This window comes from Spinacia oleracea, chromosome 6, assembly GCF_020520425.1.
Source record: "Spinacia oleracea cultivar Varoflay chromosome 6, BTI_SOV_V1, whole genome shotgun sequence".
Lineage (NCBI taxonomy): Eukaryota > Viridiplantae > Streptophyta > Magnoliopsida > Caryophyllales > Amaranthaceae > Spinacia > Spinacia oleracea.
Window position 1 is genome coordinate 135,870,457 of NC_079492.1, and position 13,190 is coordinate 135,883,646.

At 34.9% G+C, this 13,190-nt stretch overlaps 1 protein-coding gene across 1 annotated transcript; it reads left to right on the forward strand.

Annotated features, from left to right (window-relative positions):
• The first annotated feature begins 15 nt into the window (after window positions 1-15).
• Window positions 16-4,481, forward strand: LOC110794776 (BTB/POZ domain-containing protein At3g05675). Its single transcript, XM_021999734.2, has 2 exons — window positions 16-153; window positions 241-4,481. The coding sequence occupies exon 2, from the start codon at window positions 248-250 to the stop codon at window positions 1,550-1,552; it is 1,305 nt and encodes a 434-aa protein (XP_021855426.1). The 5' UTR covers window positions 16-153; window positions 241-247; the 3' UTR covers window positions 1,553-4,481.
• The last annotated feature ends 8,709 nt before the right edge of the window (window positions 4,482-13,190 follow it).

Sequence of the window (13,190 nt, forward strand, 5' to 3'; positions counted from 1 at the left end):
TGGCTTAGCTTAGCTTTTCTCGAAATAGATTGGACTTGAGCTTCACCTCAGTCGAGCTTGATTTGCACAGTTGACAGCTAGACTCGGATTGGACTCACAGCCCGAGTTGAGCTTGAGTAAGAAGCTGTAGCCAAGTTTATATTATTTTGAAAGGTTGGTAAACGAGTGAAAATATACACTTATACATACATATATATTCTGGTTGCACATTATATTCTCTGTACTTATTGTTCCATTTAGGTTCTCAATGACCCTTAAGCAGGAGAATGGATTTGGTTCTTCATTCAGATTTAATGACCGGCCAACTAGTGATGTCGTTGTTAGGCTGCGAACTCCTGAAGGTCGTGATGAGTGGTTATATTGCCACTCTTCCATCCTTGTCAAGAAAAGCAAGTATTTTGCTGATCGTCTCTCTGACACTTGGCCAACATGTCAGATCCTTGATGCACGCAGTTGTGTTGAGGTTTATTGCCAAGAATCTGACTTTGACTACAATATCACTCTTCTACGCCTTCTCTATGCTGTTTCTGATAGCTTGATTTCTGAAAGCTGGCATGGAGTCCGAAACACCCTAGGCATCCTTCGAGTGGCTGTTGAGCTAGGATGCCCTCAAATTGTTTCTTCTTCTGTAGAGTACTTGGAGGCTGTCCCTTGGGAAGAGGCTGAGGAGGAGGAAATTCTACAAACCATACCATCCATTGGACCCACAACTAACCCGATTCTTGCCCGCCTTCAACCGGTAGATCAGGGTGTAATTTGGAGGATATTCACATCAGCCATTCGATTTGCCACATCATCTCCACCTCCATCGTTAAGGGATCTCAAATCTTCAGCTCAAGAACAGCTAGAGTATATGCTTGCTGAGGATGATGACGCTCCACTTCTCACCTCCTGTGATGAGCTAAAGGTTGAGGTGAGAGAATGTATGAAGAGACTCTCATTGAGATTTAGTGATCTTCTAGAATCTTTACTGAAGGATCTTGAAACAACAGTTTTTGATGGTGAAAAGTTTGTGCTGCTACAATCATATTTATCAGATTTATCATGGGCGTGTCAGATTTCTGCTAAACTCGAATTAATGAGAGACTTGGTTAATTTTTGGTTAGAGGTGTCCGATATGATTGTCAAGCTTATTGATAGCACAAGTTCAAAAGTAGAAACACTCGAGATTAAGATGAAGGTGATTGAGGTGGCAACAAAAGTTTTAGAAGCAGTAGGGTATGGAAATGTTGTTTTGCCAACTGCAAAGAGGCTTCACATGGTAAAGTTATGGCTCCCTTTTGCAAGAATTACAAAGCCGCTGATCGATACCGCTTCGTCTGAGGATAGTTCGAAGGTGAAAATAGATAGTGAGGTGTGGCAGACATTAGAATCTGCATTTATTTCAATGATACTCGCGTTGCCTTCAGGGGATCAAGCAGAGATTTTGACAAAATGGTTGGAGAATCAACATATTCAGTATCCCGACTTAACCGAGGCATTTGAGGTATGGTGTTATAGATCTAAGGTTGCCAGAAAGAGACTGACACCTTTTGGTGCTTCATTTGTATGATTATCTTAAACATTGCAATGTGTTTCATCGTTCTTCAGTTTGCAGGATGTTCTGACTAGTTCATGTGAAGAATTAATATTTTTGTAAGGAGGGGTGTTCAATAACCGGTTCGGACCGGGAAAATGTACCAGACTAGACCAGTCTCTTGGTCGGGAAATATTATTTTCTAGTTTCTGGTCCGTCTTGTCCGAAACCCATCAAAATGGTTTTAGACCGGACTGGTTTTTTTTTTTATCTTGCCAAGAAGGTTTTTTTTCTTTTTCTTTTTCTTTTTGACATCAAGAATCTTACCTGGAAGTTGGTGCTTTTAAATATGCGTTTGAGGTATTGTGTTATGAATTTATGATCTACTCTATTTTTGGCTTTCATATAATAATGCCTTTAACAATTGGTTTTCTATATTTTCTTCTATTTTAGGGCTTTTGGTGCGATCCTGTTCCGATTCCAGTCTAGGCATATCTCGGCCTAGTACTCCGGTCATTAAATACGAAGTATTAAATTTCGTATGTCTATGGTCTCTGCATACTAAAGTCGGGTTAGTAACAAATTGACAGGTAGGCTCTGTTATCTTTAACTTATATTTATTGCTTATTAGATCAGATTAAAAAAAGCAAAACAAACACTTATATGAAACAAGCAGATCAGACTAAAAACTAGATAAATTAGACCAAATCGGATGAATTGAACAAGGCCTTAGTGCATTGATTAGCAAAGGAAAGATCAAACTAGGGAGTAGGGAGGGAAGTTAAGATGTGATTTAGTACCTTGTGGTGAAAGGACTTTCGAACGACCACTTTATCTTTCAAACCGGCTACTTTGCAATGTAGTAAAAACACACAAAAAAAAGTCACAAACTTTAAAAGAAAGGGTGAAAGAGATTGTTCTGATCATTTTTGCTTTAGCTAACTATACGAATTTCTAAATAATTGTCAATTTTTTTTTTTGGTGAGAAAGGAGGAGAGTAGCTCCAATAAAGTAAAGGAACACGCAGAAGGAAAAACAACGCACAAAACAGAAAAAAGAGACGAACGAAAGGGAAACTAAAAACAGAAAACAAAAGCTAAGTTACTCCATCCTCAAGCTGTAACAGCAGGTACCCTTCGCAGTAGGACTACACCCCCCAACTCCTCCAATAAAACTACACGAAGGCCCGGTGGAGCCGCCTCCGTGATCACAAGTTTGGGTGACAGTCCAACTACGTGGTTAGCCAACCAATCGGCCGCACGATTTGCCTCACGATAGCAGTGTTGGATAACCACTTCCCACTCTTGCCGTTGCACCATCTCTTTACATCTCCTGACTAGGTGAAAGTAGGGGGAGCTAGGTTGATTATCTCCTAGCAGAGTACGGACCACTATCATCGAGTCCACTTCCAGTACAACTTGTTTAAAGCCCTTATTCCAAGCCAAAGCAAGCCCCTTTAGGACTGCGAGGAATTCTGCCTTCCTACTTGTTGTGTGGCCACAGTTTGCAGCAAAGAGACCCAACTCCTCTCCATGACATCCTCGAATTATCCCTCCAGCACCAGCTAGCCCCGGGTTTCCTTTCGAAGCTCCATCAGTGTTAAGTTTTACCCACCCTTCTTGTGGGTGCTGCCAACACACCCCAATTTCTTGTTGTACCCTATTGTTGCCGCCGTTTAGGTAATCCTCCCTCTCCATCGCCTGTAAAATCAAAACAACTCTACCCATAATGAATCCAAGTTGATCTACAGGGATCTCTGAGGCTGACTTTTAAACACTCTAGCGTTCCTCCACTTCCATAAACACCACAAGGTGGTGCAGAACACCACGGGCCAGTGCTCGTCACGAGTGGGGTCTTGCTTGGTGTTTCGAATGACCCACTCTTCAAATGTATTCCCAAATATCTCATGACAATTGATTCCAGGGAACTTCCTCCACACCATAGTGGCTGTTGGACATTTACGTAATATGTGCTCCACATTTTCTTCCACTTCTCCACAAGCCAGGCACCTTGGATCATCTGAGAGCTTTCGTATAAATCGATTCGCATTTGTCATTAAGCGATTATGTAAAGCCAACCATAAGAAAAACCTAATTCGTTGGGGAACTTGCAACTTCCAAACAAAGTTCCAATTTACAGTAGCTCCTAAGTCAAGTTCCCCTCGAATAATCTTCAACGCGGACTTGATGGTGAAGCACCCAGAGGTCGACCCATTCCAATAGACGGTGTCTATAGCTTCCTCGTCCTCGATCACTTCGAAGGAGTCAATCTGCTGAAGTACCTTAGCAGGTAAATACTCAGCGAACTCCTCCCACTTCCAACCCCTTCGTGGATCCCACAACTCTTGAATCGTTTCATCTCGCATGCATATAGGCGGTTCCCTAGTTGCCACATCTAGTAATGAGTGGTTGCTTACCCATTTGTAGTGCCAGAACAACGCCTTCTTGCCATTACCCACAACCATATTCACACCCTGCCTTAGGATGTCCACATTGTCCACCATCCCCCTCCACGCATTGGATGCTCCCACCTTGTGTTTGAACATCTCCAAGTCACAGCGACCCTCGCAATATTTACTCCGCATTACTCGAGCCCAGTACATCAAGTTAAGCCAAGACCCTCCACCCCAGTTTTGTTAGAAAAGCGGTGTTTGCTTGCCTCATTGACCGTATACCTAGCCCTCCATTGGCCGTGTCGTTTGTGACCGTATCCCAGGATACTAAATGCACTAAGCGCTGGTCCTCTGTACTACCCTATAAGAACCTCCTGGAGACACGATCGATGTCATCACACGTGGTTCTCAGGATTTTGGTAGTTTGCATCATAATAGGGCATCGAACTGATGGACGACTGTACTAATGTTGCTCTGCGCGCCAGTGAAATCATCTTTGCCTTCCAACCAGATGCTTTAGTTATTTGAAGTATTGCACTATAATACATTTATTATTATGGATTTTTATTTTTATTTTTGGTAGAAAAGGGTTGCAATTAAATCAATACCTAGTATTTAAAAAAGATAACCATCTCTATTTTAAATACACGTAAGCAACACCGTCGTAAAGACATGTGGCAGACACATCAGCATCACCCATCTTCCCTGTTACCTTCTCGTGAGCATTCAATTGTTCCTCTTTAATTAAACCTTCAGTTCAAACTTCATTCAAACTCGATTCAATTAAACCTTTAATTCAATCCTTTAATCTACTCTCATTAATTCTACCGTTATAATTTAATTCCCACATTTCGGTAGAACTTCAACCAATCCTGCCATCTTCTCTCTTCCTCCAATATTATTCAATATAATTAATTCAATCCCTTAACTTTCTCCTCTACAATTAGCAACTCAGTATTTTCAATTTATAATATTATCGTTCACTAAATATTTATAGTTGAGACAATTTAGTTGTGAAATTCATATCCCCAAGTACCCAACCTTTCCAAATACCACTTATGGAGGCTTAACACCTTCGCTAATGGAATCAAAAGAAAGCAATAAGCATTATTGCACTTGCAAACTATCAATCCACAATTTCGATCAAATCCAATATATTTACAAACAACACAAACTACCAAAATATCTTGTACAGCCATATCAAATTGTAATAAAATGTGTGACAGTGTGGGTTAGGCGGTAGAAAATCAGGAGATGTATAACAATTATCAGATGATTTTACAGATAAATTGTTGTAGAATGTGAGAGTTCAGGCGGTAGAATCCGAGAAATGGAAGTTAATTTGTGGTTTACAGTGGTGAGGAAGAACAAAGAACAGAGAGTGATCGGATAGAGCACGAAAGTGAGTGGAGGGGGTATTCTAATTTTCTAGAGTTTTTTTTTCTTTTTTTTTCACTTTTTTGTAATTTGTTTTTATAGTAAGGGATCCTCCTTTTCTTTTTCTTAATTGCAACGTTTGATGTTTCACATTTCACAATAATGCATAGATTTAACCAATAATATCTTGAGTTGGAGGTACAATACAAATTAGCTATTAGTATGCATTAATTCGAATGAGGTATCAGTCTAATGGTAAAGACGGAGGGAATGTGCACGATAATTCTCAGGTTTATTTCTCCTCCTCCAATTGTAATTTGTGTTGTTTTTGTGCTCATCACACACTTTAAAGAAAAATTAATAATTATGTTGCTCGATCTTCTTATTTACTGTTTTAAATATTACTACCTATTAATTTAATGTAACTTTTACCAGTTATGCACAAGACGTCTCCAATATTGTAAGTTTGTAACTTTTCAACACCCCTATAACAATGCTTAGCATAACTTTACTTTCTTACAAGAATTCACATTTTCCTTACTACTAGCACGTTCGTTGAACGAGCCACAAAACTAGTTACTTTAATAAAGGGGGTTACCAGAGGAATTAAGATGGAAATATAAGACATGTTTAGGAGGAATAGGAAGTGAGAGTATTTCGAAGAGAGTTTTGGGAGGAAGAGTATTGGAATAAATGTCCTCAATTAATGAAAGTTATAAGACAAAGAAAACATCTTTTTTTTCTTGAATTACTAATCTAATTAAAGGCGCGTTTAAAATAAAGTTTACGTGATATGTGCCGCTCTGTTTATGAGTCGATCGTTCCATGTACTTATCATATACATAAAAAAAATGTCAAACATGATTTACGTAAGGTTTGAAACCCTTACCTTTAGTTTAAAGAATAAAACATTTACCACTAATTAACTACAGGTTTCATGTTATCATTGCAAAAATAAAATAAGTAAATGTAAATGGTTACTTTTCTTCCCAGAATATATGACTACTCTGTATATGACTTTTCTTCCATTTGTGTAATACCAGAATATGTTATTGGATACGTAGCAGAATCAACTCTTTGTCATTTCATTGTGAATTTGCATTTTAGTGTGTTCAGAGCAAATTCAAGAACCGTTAATTGCTGGCTTATCTCAAACATCTCCATAACAATTTATCTGTTAACAGCTACTTACTTGATCTGTTCTCACTAAGACCAACAATGTAATTTACAGGCTACACCTACAGACTAACAACTAAACATGTCCCAGTTTCGTTCACAATTAAGCGATTATCATTGCAGGGTTTTTGTTGTAAAAATGCAGATCGAATAATGCTTAGTTATGCTTAATTATGCATAATTTTTATTCTTTGTTATTGACTTTTATTCTGTCTTCCCATCCCCTAAGGTGGCCTAATAATGCATAATTTTTTTAGTTAGAACTTTGTGAACAATTTTTTATCGCCTGAAGTTTATGGGGATAATGTAATAAAATACTTTTTTTAGTTTTTCATACTCTCGCACGCATCGCGTGCATATAATACTAGTATATGTAGTAACCCAGGGCATAATCCGGGCCCAAGAACTAGTTTGCAATGTTAAAGGGACACATCCTCCGTATTTTTTTAGAAGTTAAATGTTGAGTTGCGCAGGAGTATTAGATAGGAGAGTTGAGTGTAATACAATAATAAAGCAAGTGGAGGAGAGAGTAATAAATCAATAGAAAAACAATGGTGGAAAAAGTATTTTAAACAAAGAAAATAGAGTTTATTATACTAGTGGTCTCATAGAAAAGTAAATAATAAATGGAGAGCAGGGTAGAAAACTTACCAACAATTAAAATGTAACCCTAAAAAAATACGGCACAAATTCTTATTTACAAATGGTATACGGAGTACAATAATACTATACACCCAGATGAAAAATAACTCAATACTTTTAAAAGGAGCGATTTCCTTCAATATTGTTTGAAGATTCGTAAATTCCCAAAATACGCTACATTTTCACTTATTTCCCACTCTACCGTCCACGTCAGCAAGAAAGCCGGTCTAATTTTTTTTTTATATAAAATCTACAATAAACCGCTATCTGAAACAGCGGTTTAAAGGGGTCAACCACTATCTGAAAAAGTGGCTTATGTATTTAATGAACCGCCATTTCAGGTAGCGGTTAACCCTTTATAAAACCACGCCGATTTATAATAAAACTTATAAAACCGCGTGGTTTTATAATAAAACCGCGCGGTTTTATTTTAAAGCAAACCGCCATCTCAGAAGGCGGTTCAACGCTGAACCGGAAAAAAAAAAAAAAAAACTTTTCTTTCTCCCTTGCTGACGTGGACGATATGGTGGAAATTAAGTTAGAAAGTAGCGTATTTTGGGAATTATTGAATCTTTATGCAATATTGAAAGAAATATCTCTTTTAAAAGTTACCTTTATACTCCATATATATGTAAAATTTATCTAGTCTGTAGTGATAATTTCTTTCATTTTAATATAATAAAAAATCTTCAAAATCACTAACAATGTATAAATTAATCATTTAACCCTTTAAAAATATTTTACTATCAATTTTTTTATAATATGAAAGTTACAAAAAATTAGGTAAAATTTATTGTATAAAAAAAAAGTTGGATAAAAGTTATATTGATGCACAATAAATTTATTGTACATCTTATGCGTGGAAGACCTTTGAAAACACAAATGGTGTAATTATTTAGGATTGGAGGAGCACTTATAATAGTAGGTGCTATTATTTGTAGTTTATTATGCAAAATTAAGTAGTTTATTTGTAGTTTGTTTATGTAAGTTACTTATTGTAATTTGTAAACTTTGTTTCTTTTATGCAAAATTAAGCCTATATATATATATAAAAATATAATAATAATAGGTGCAATGCAACAATGGTGTTGGCGGCTGTGGGATACTGTGCCCAATGAACCATTATGATCATTTTCTTTTCATCCCTATGGAAGAAAACTTAGGCTTCTTGCTTTGTTTTTTTTTTTTTTTTTTTTTTTTTTTTGAGGCGATAAAGCTTAGGCTTCTAGAATGATACTCCCTCCATTTCTTTTTGATGTATCCATTTGGAATCTGGTGTGATTTTTAAGAAAATTGGAATATTTGTTAGTATGGGTATAAGTGTAATGATTGGGTGTAAGAGAAATGATTGGGTGTAAGAGATTATAATAAATAAAGGAGTGAGAAAATAATAAAGAAATAAGATAAGAGGGAGGAGTGATAACGATGGGTGATAAAGGAGGTGAGAAAGTGGGTATAAGGGGAAGGAAAAAGAATTAAATATTATGGGTGGGGAAAATTAGGTGGGAATATGGGTAGAATCTTTAGGTATTTTGGTAATTAGATAGAAATGTAAGGGTATTTTAGGATAAAATGTATGTCCAAAAATAGAATATATTCTAAATGGATACAACAATATAAAACGCTTAAAATGAAAACGGATACAATAAAAAGAAACGGAGAGAGTAGTATTTGGAAGGAAGTCATTTATTTCATTTTTATAGATCAACAAAAAATTATGAGTGATAGTATTTGGAAGGAAGTCATTTATACTGCTCCCTTCATTTCTTTTTGTTTGTTACGTATTACTTTTATGGTGTTTCACAATGTTTGTTACGTGGAAGACACTTCCTTTTATAAATTTATTATATTATCATTTTTTGTGCCATCTTTTAATTTTAATTGGTCCAACTTTTTTAACTCATTAAATTTTTTACAATTTCCCAAGTATGTTAAGTTAGCAATATTTGTGCTTTTCCATTATTGGTTCATTTTGATAAATAAAACAATCTTATTGGTTGTTGTAATGATTAGTGGATTGAGGTTTCACTTGGTTTATTTTTTTAATAATAAAAAAGGAATCTTTATGATACGTTAATAAACGTGCAAAAGTCCAAACGTAATAAACAAAAAGAAACGGAGGAAATAGCTTTTTCCGTTGGGGAAAAAGAAAATTATCTTAGTGACATATCAACCAAAATTTATGAGGCTGGTAAAATCTTTAATGAATAAACATGAAAAATGTAAAAAATGTGTCTCAATTTGAATCCAAAGAGGAATAAATCAACTTTTACTCATTGGAGCATTGCGATTTTGAATTCGCGTAATTTAACTTTAACGTGATTCAATCTACTCCCTCCGTCTCTTTTTGTTTTTTAGTTTTTCTTTTTGGGTATTTCAAAATGTTCTTTACATTTCTTTTTATATTATCACATAAATGACTTAGTATTTTATCAAAATTTGTGTCCAATTATTATATTAACCAATTAAATTCATTGAGTCATTTAATCTCTCAAAATTTTTCTCATTTCCCAATATGAGAATTTTGATAAAAGTGAAAACATTATAAATAAACGTAATTTATCTTGTTTAAATAAAAAAATTGAGGAATCTCGATGCAAATTAATTAATCGTTAAAACGCGTGAAAAATACCAAACGTAAAAAACAAAAAGAGACGGAAGGAGTATGATATATATAATATATTCCATTTATTCAATCACGTAGGTTAGTAAGAAGAACAGTTGTACGGAGTATCATTGTAGGTCATCCAAGCTACCATGAGTATCATAAAACAAAAGTAGTGTTAGTCTATTCGAAGGCAAGGGTTGATCTCTGACTCTCTGAGCAAGATAATACTAAAATTTTATTACTTTTTTGGTTTTTCTTACAAGTATGTAAGTCTATAAAATCCAGTAAATCTCATAATAGTGGTGCTTTTAGATTAGTAGTTACAAAGTACTTCGTAGCTTGTAATTTCTTTTTATTGAGTTTGTATGTCTCACAAAAAATCCATTAAAAGTGAAGAATAATTTCAATTAAAATCTACAACTTTTCACCGCCTTTTCTCTTACAATCACCAATTAACATTATTTGATTCCATCATAAATGCAATTACGACCCAAGTGTTTAAGCATATTAGCAAGTCACTTAAAAGTTGTTTGGCCTTACTTAGACATGAATTTGACATCAATTGAGAACTAGGAATCATAAAAATCCAAGATGAGCATTTGCGTTTACAACCAACTTCTTATCTTCTTTCTTTTCTTCTTTTTTGGAGGGGCCACAAAACCACTGTCCATTGCTGTTTAGTGGACAAAGGACAAGAGCTCTAAAGGGGAAAGTTGTCAAAAAGACCAAGTTCTGTGAACCTAATTTTTCTTTCAAAACTTGGACAAATTAATTGTGGGGACCTAACATCTATCACAAATTCACAATACACACATTCTCACTTTTTATTTATATGTATCCAATTACCGTAAACTCTTGTTTATAGAAAAAGTAACAGGTGTAAGAAAAATGTAATAAAATAACGCGTACTAGTAAAATATATTTGCTAAAAATAAAAAAGAAAAAAGAAAAAAAAACTCATTTTAGAAAAATGAGTAAAAAAATAAAATATAGTTGGAGTCTTCACTCATCCAATATTATGCTCCTAACCAAATACAATGACCAAACTAAGTTTGGGACAATATCTTTAGCTATGTGGTCCTCCTCATCTTTGAATAATCAATTGCCTAACCATCACTTCTTTTAATATTCCTATATTATTATTACCTCCTTCGTCACAAAATTAACTCAGATCATGGATCAAACATAGAACTCATGTAATCATATCAGAACAAAATCCGTATCACATATAAACGTAGCAGAATGCTATCTTAAAACCGATTATTTCATTGATAAATAAACTTTGAAGTGAGTTTGGACCCAATCCACCCACATATATTTTTGTGAGTATGGGAAGGTAGGGAGTTATTTTAATAGAAGCCAAATGGGATCGTTATTTGTTAAGTATCACCATGATCTTCATAATTAATACACAAAACAAATAATTAAGTTACTAATTGCTAATATTATAATTGAAATATAAAAGTTAGAAAATAAGGTATCCTTCTCTGACAAGCAATCTAATGTAGAATTTAAAACTTCCCTAATCCTTGACAAAAGTGATCCATTTAGCTCAACTATCAATACTTTATAGCTTGATGTTTTGAAATTTTTATTAATCATAACACATGCACAATTCTTATTGGTTCGCATTTAATATTATCATCTTTTAAATAATTATGATGTTTGCTGACGTGATGGACTATTATTGTCTTATGCTTAAATTAATTTAAAAACCTCATCATGTGAATATGTGATCATATAATAGTATTTTTTAACCTTGTTATCCAATGTAAGCAAATGACATCAAATGTGTCATTTTCTTGATGTACAAATATTAATTTATCAAAAGAAGTCTTAATTTATTTATTTTTTTAATGTCAAAAGAAGTCTTAATTAATTACTCTTTAAGAGGATTAAATACAAGTACATAAAATTACGTATTGTATTTTAAGGTTGATAATAAAATTGACACATAAAGATGAGGATTGTAGGTAGCAATTGCATCAATTGAATTAGGTTATCACTTATCAATGATCACGATGTCTTTGGAAGTAATGCAACAAAGTTTTGAGAGAGATGGATTTTGTCCCATTTTCATTAAACAAGGAATCCTTTTTTACTTTAGTTTTTTGTATTCTTCTTCTGGCTTTTCTTCGACTAAATGAATTATCATTCTTTTTCGTGGACAAGTATGGCTAGGCAATTCAACACCCTCATGTACGCACCAATAGAGTTATATAGGTTTCAATTCGAGCCATGGGTAGAGTTTGGGTTGACCCACTTGGGTCCAACTGTCCAAGGTGTGGTCAGGTTGTGATCAAGTCATCAGTTGATATCATGATCAGGATTGAGTGAATTCGAGTCATCGGTAGAGTTTTGGGTTGACCCACTTGGGTCCAGCTGTCCAAGGTGTGGTCGGATTGTGATCAAGCCATCAGTTTATATCATGATCAGGATTGAGTGAACACGGATCGAATTCTAAACATGATTTAATTACATTTGGATCAGACTGGGATGGTCGAGTTTGAATCAAGGTATTTTGGTATCAAGTCGATTTCAGTACGAATCATTTGGGTTTTGGATAGATTTTGGGTCGGCCGTTTCAGTTGAGCAAAACCTTTCCCTCCTTGACCTCGAGCACAAGTCCATGACCATGTTGTTCCCCCACAACCCCTAAATTAATACTCGTATTCAGAATGTCTTTGACATGTCCTCTACCAATGATGTTTTGACCTAATAGTTAAGACTTGTGTTCAATAGGCCATAAGCTTGAATCAACTCATGTCCCAACCAGAGGACCATTGAATATTCGGACAATGACACCTATAATAGATATGAGCTCGATCACACACCTAAACTAAGGAATTTGACGTTAGCCTTTCATTTTCCCATTGTGCTTGGCACGTAAATAGTGAAAGAAGTGGTGGTCATTAAACTAGCCTAAGGGGCAGTGTTTTGCAAAAAAAACCAATCAAAACCATTACTGTAATTTACATGAACAAATATAACAACTTTTTCGGGACATTGTACGTAAAATAGTATATGTGACGGTTATTTCTGGACACAAGAGTATTACACAACATTCCTCAAGACTAGTTGCGTTGCTTTCATCAGGAACATGATTTTCTACCAATACTTTTAGGAGGGAGGGGGGCAAAAGATATTATTGTAGAAAAGATCAAGCAATATGGAAAATGTGTCAACAAGATGCTGACCCAACTGAGCTCCTTCAGTCATTTTCGCTGCACATCACCAACAATCAACTCACTAACTACATTTGTATTACCCTTTTGATTCATTCAGGAAAAAAACCAAAAGAAATAAAAAATGATAGATGACATTTTTACACTGAATACTAGCTAATTTAAACAGAATATATCTGAAATCTTAAAGAAAAAGCCCTTTCTAAATCCAGCAAAATAAACTCAAAATCATGTAGAATTACCATTTAACAATTTACAAACTGAAATCTTGTGTATTCTAACAACATTTCAATC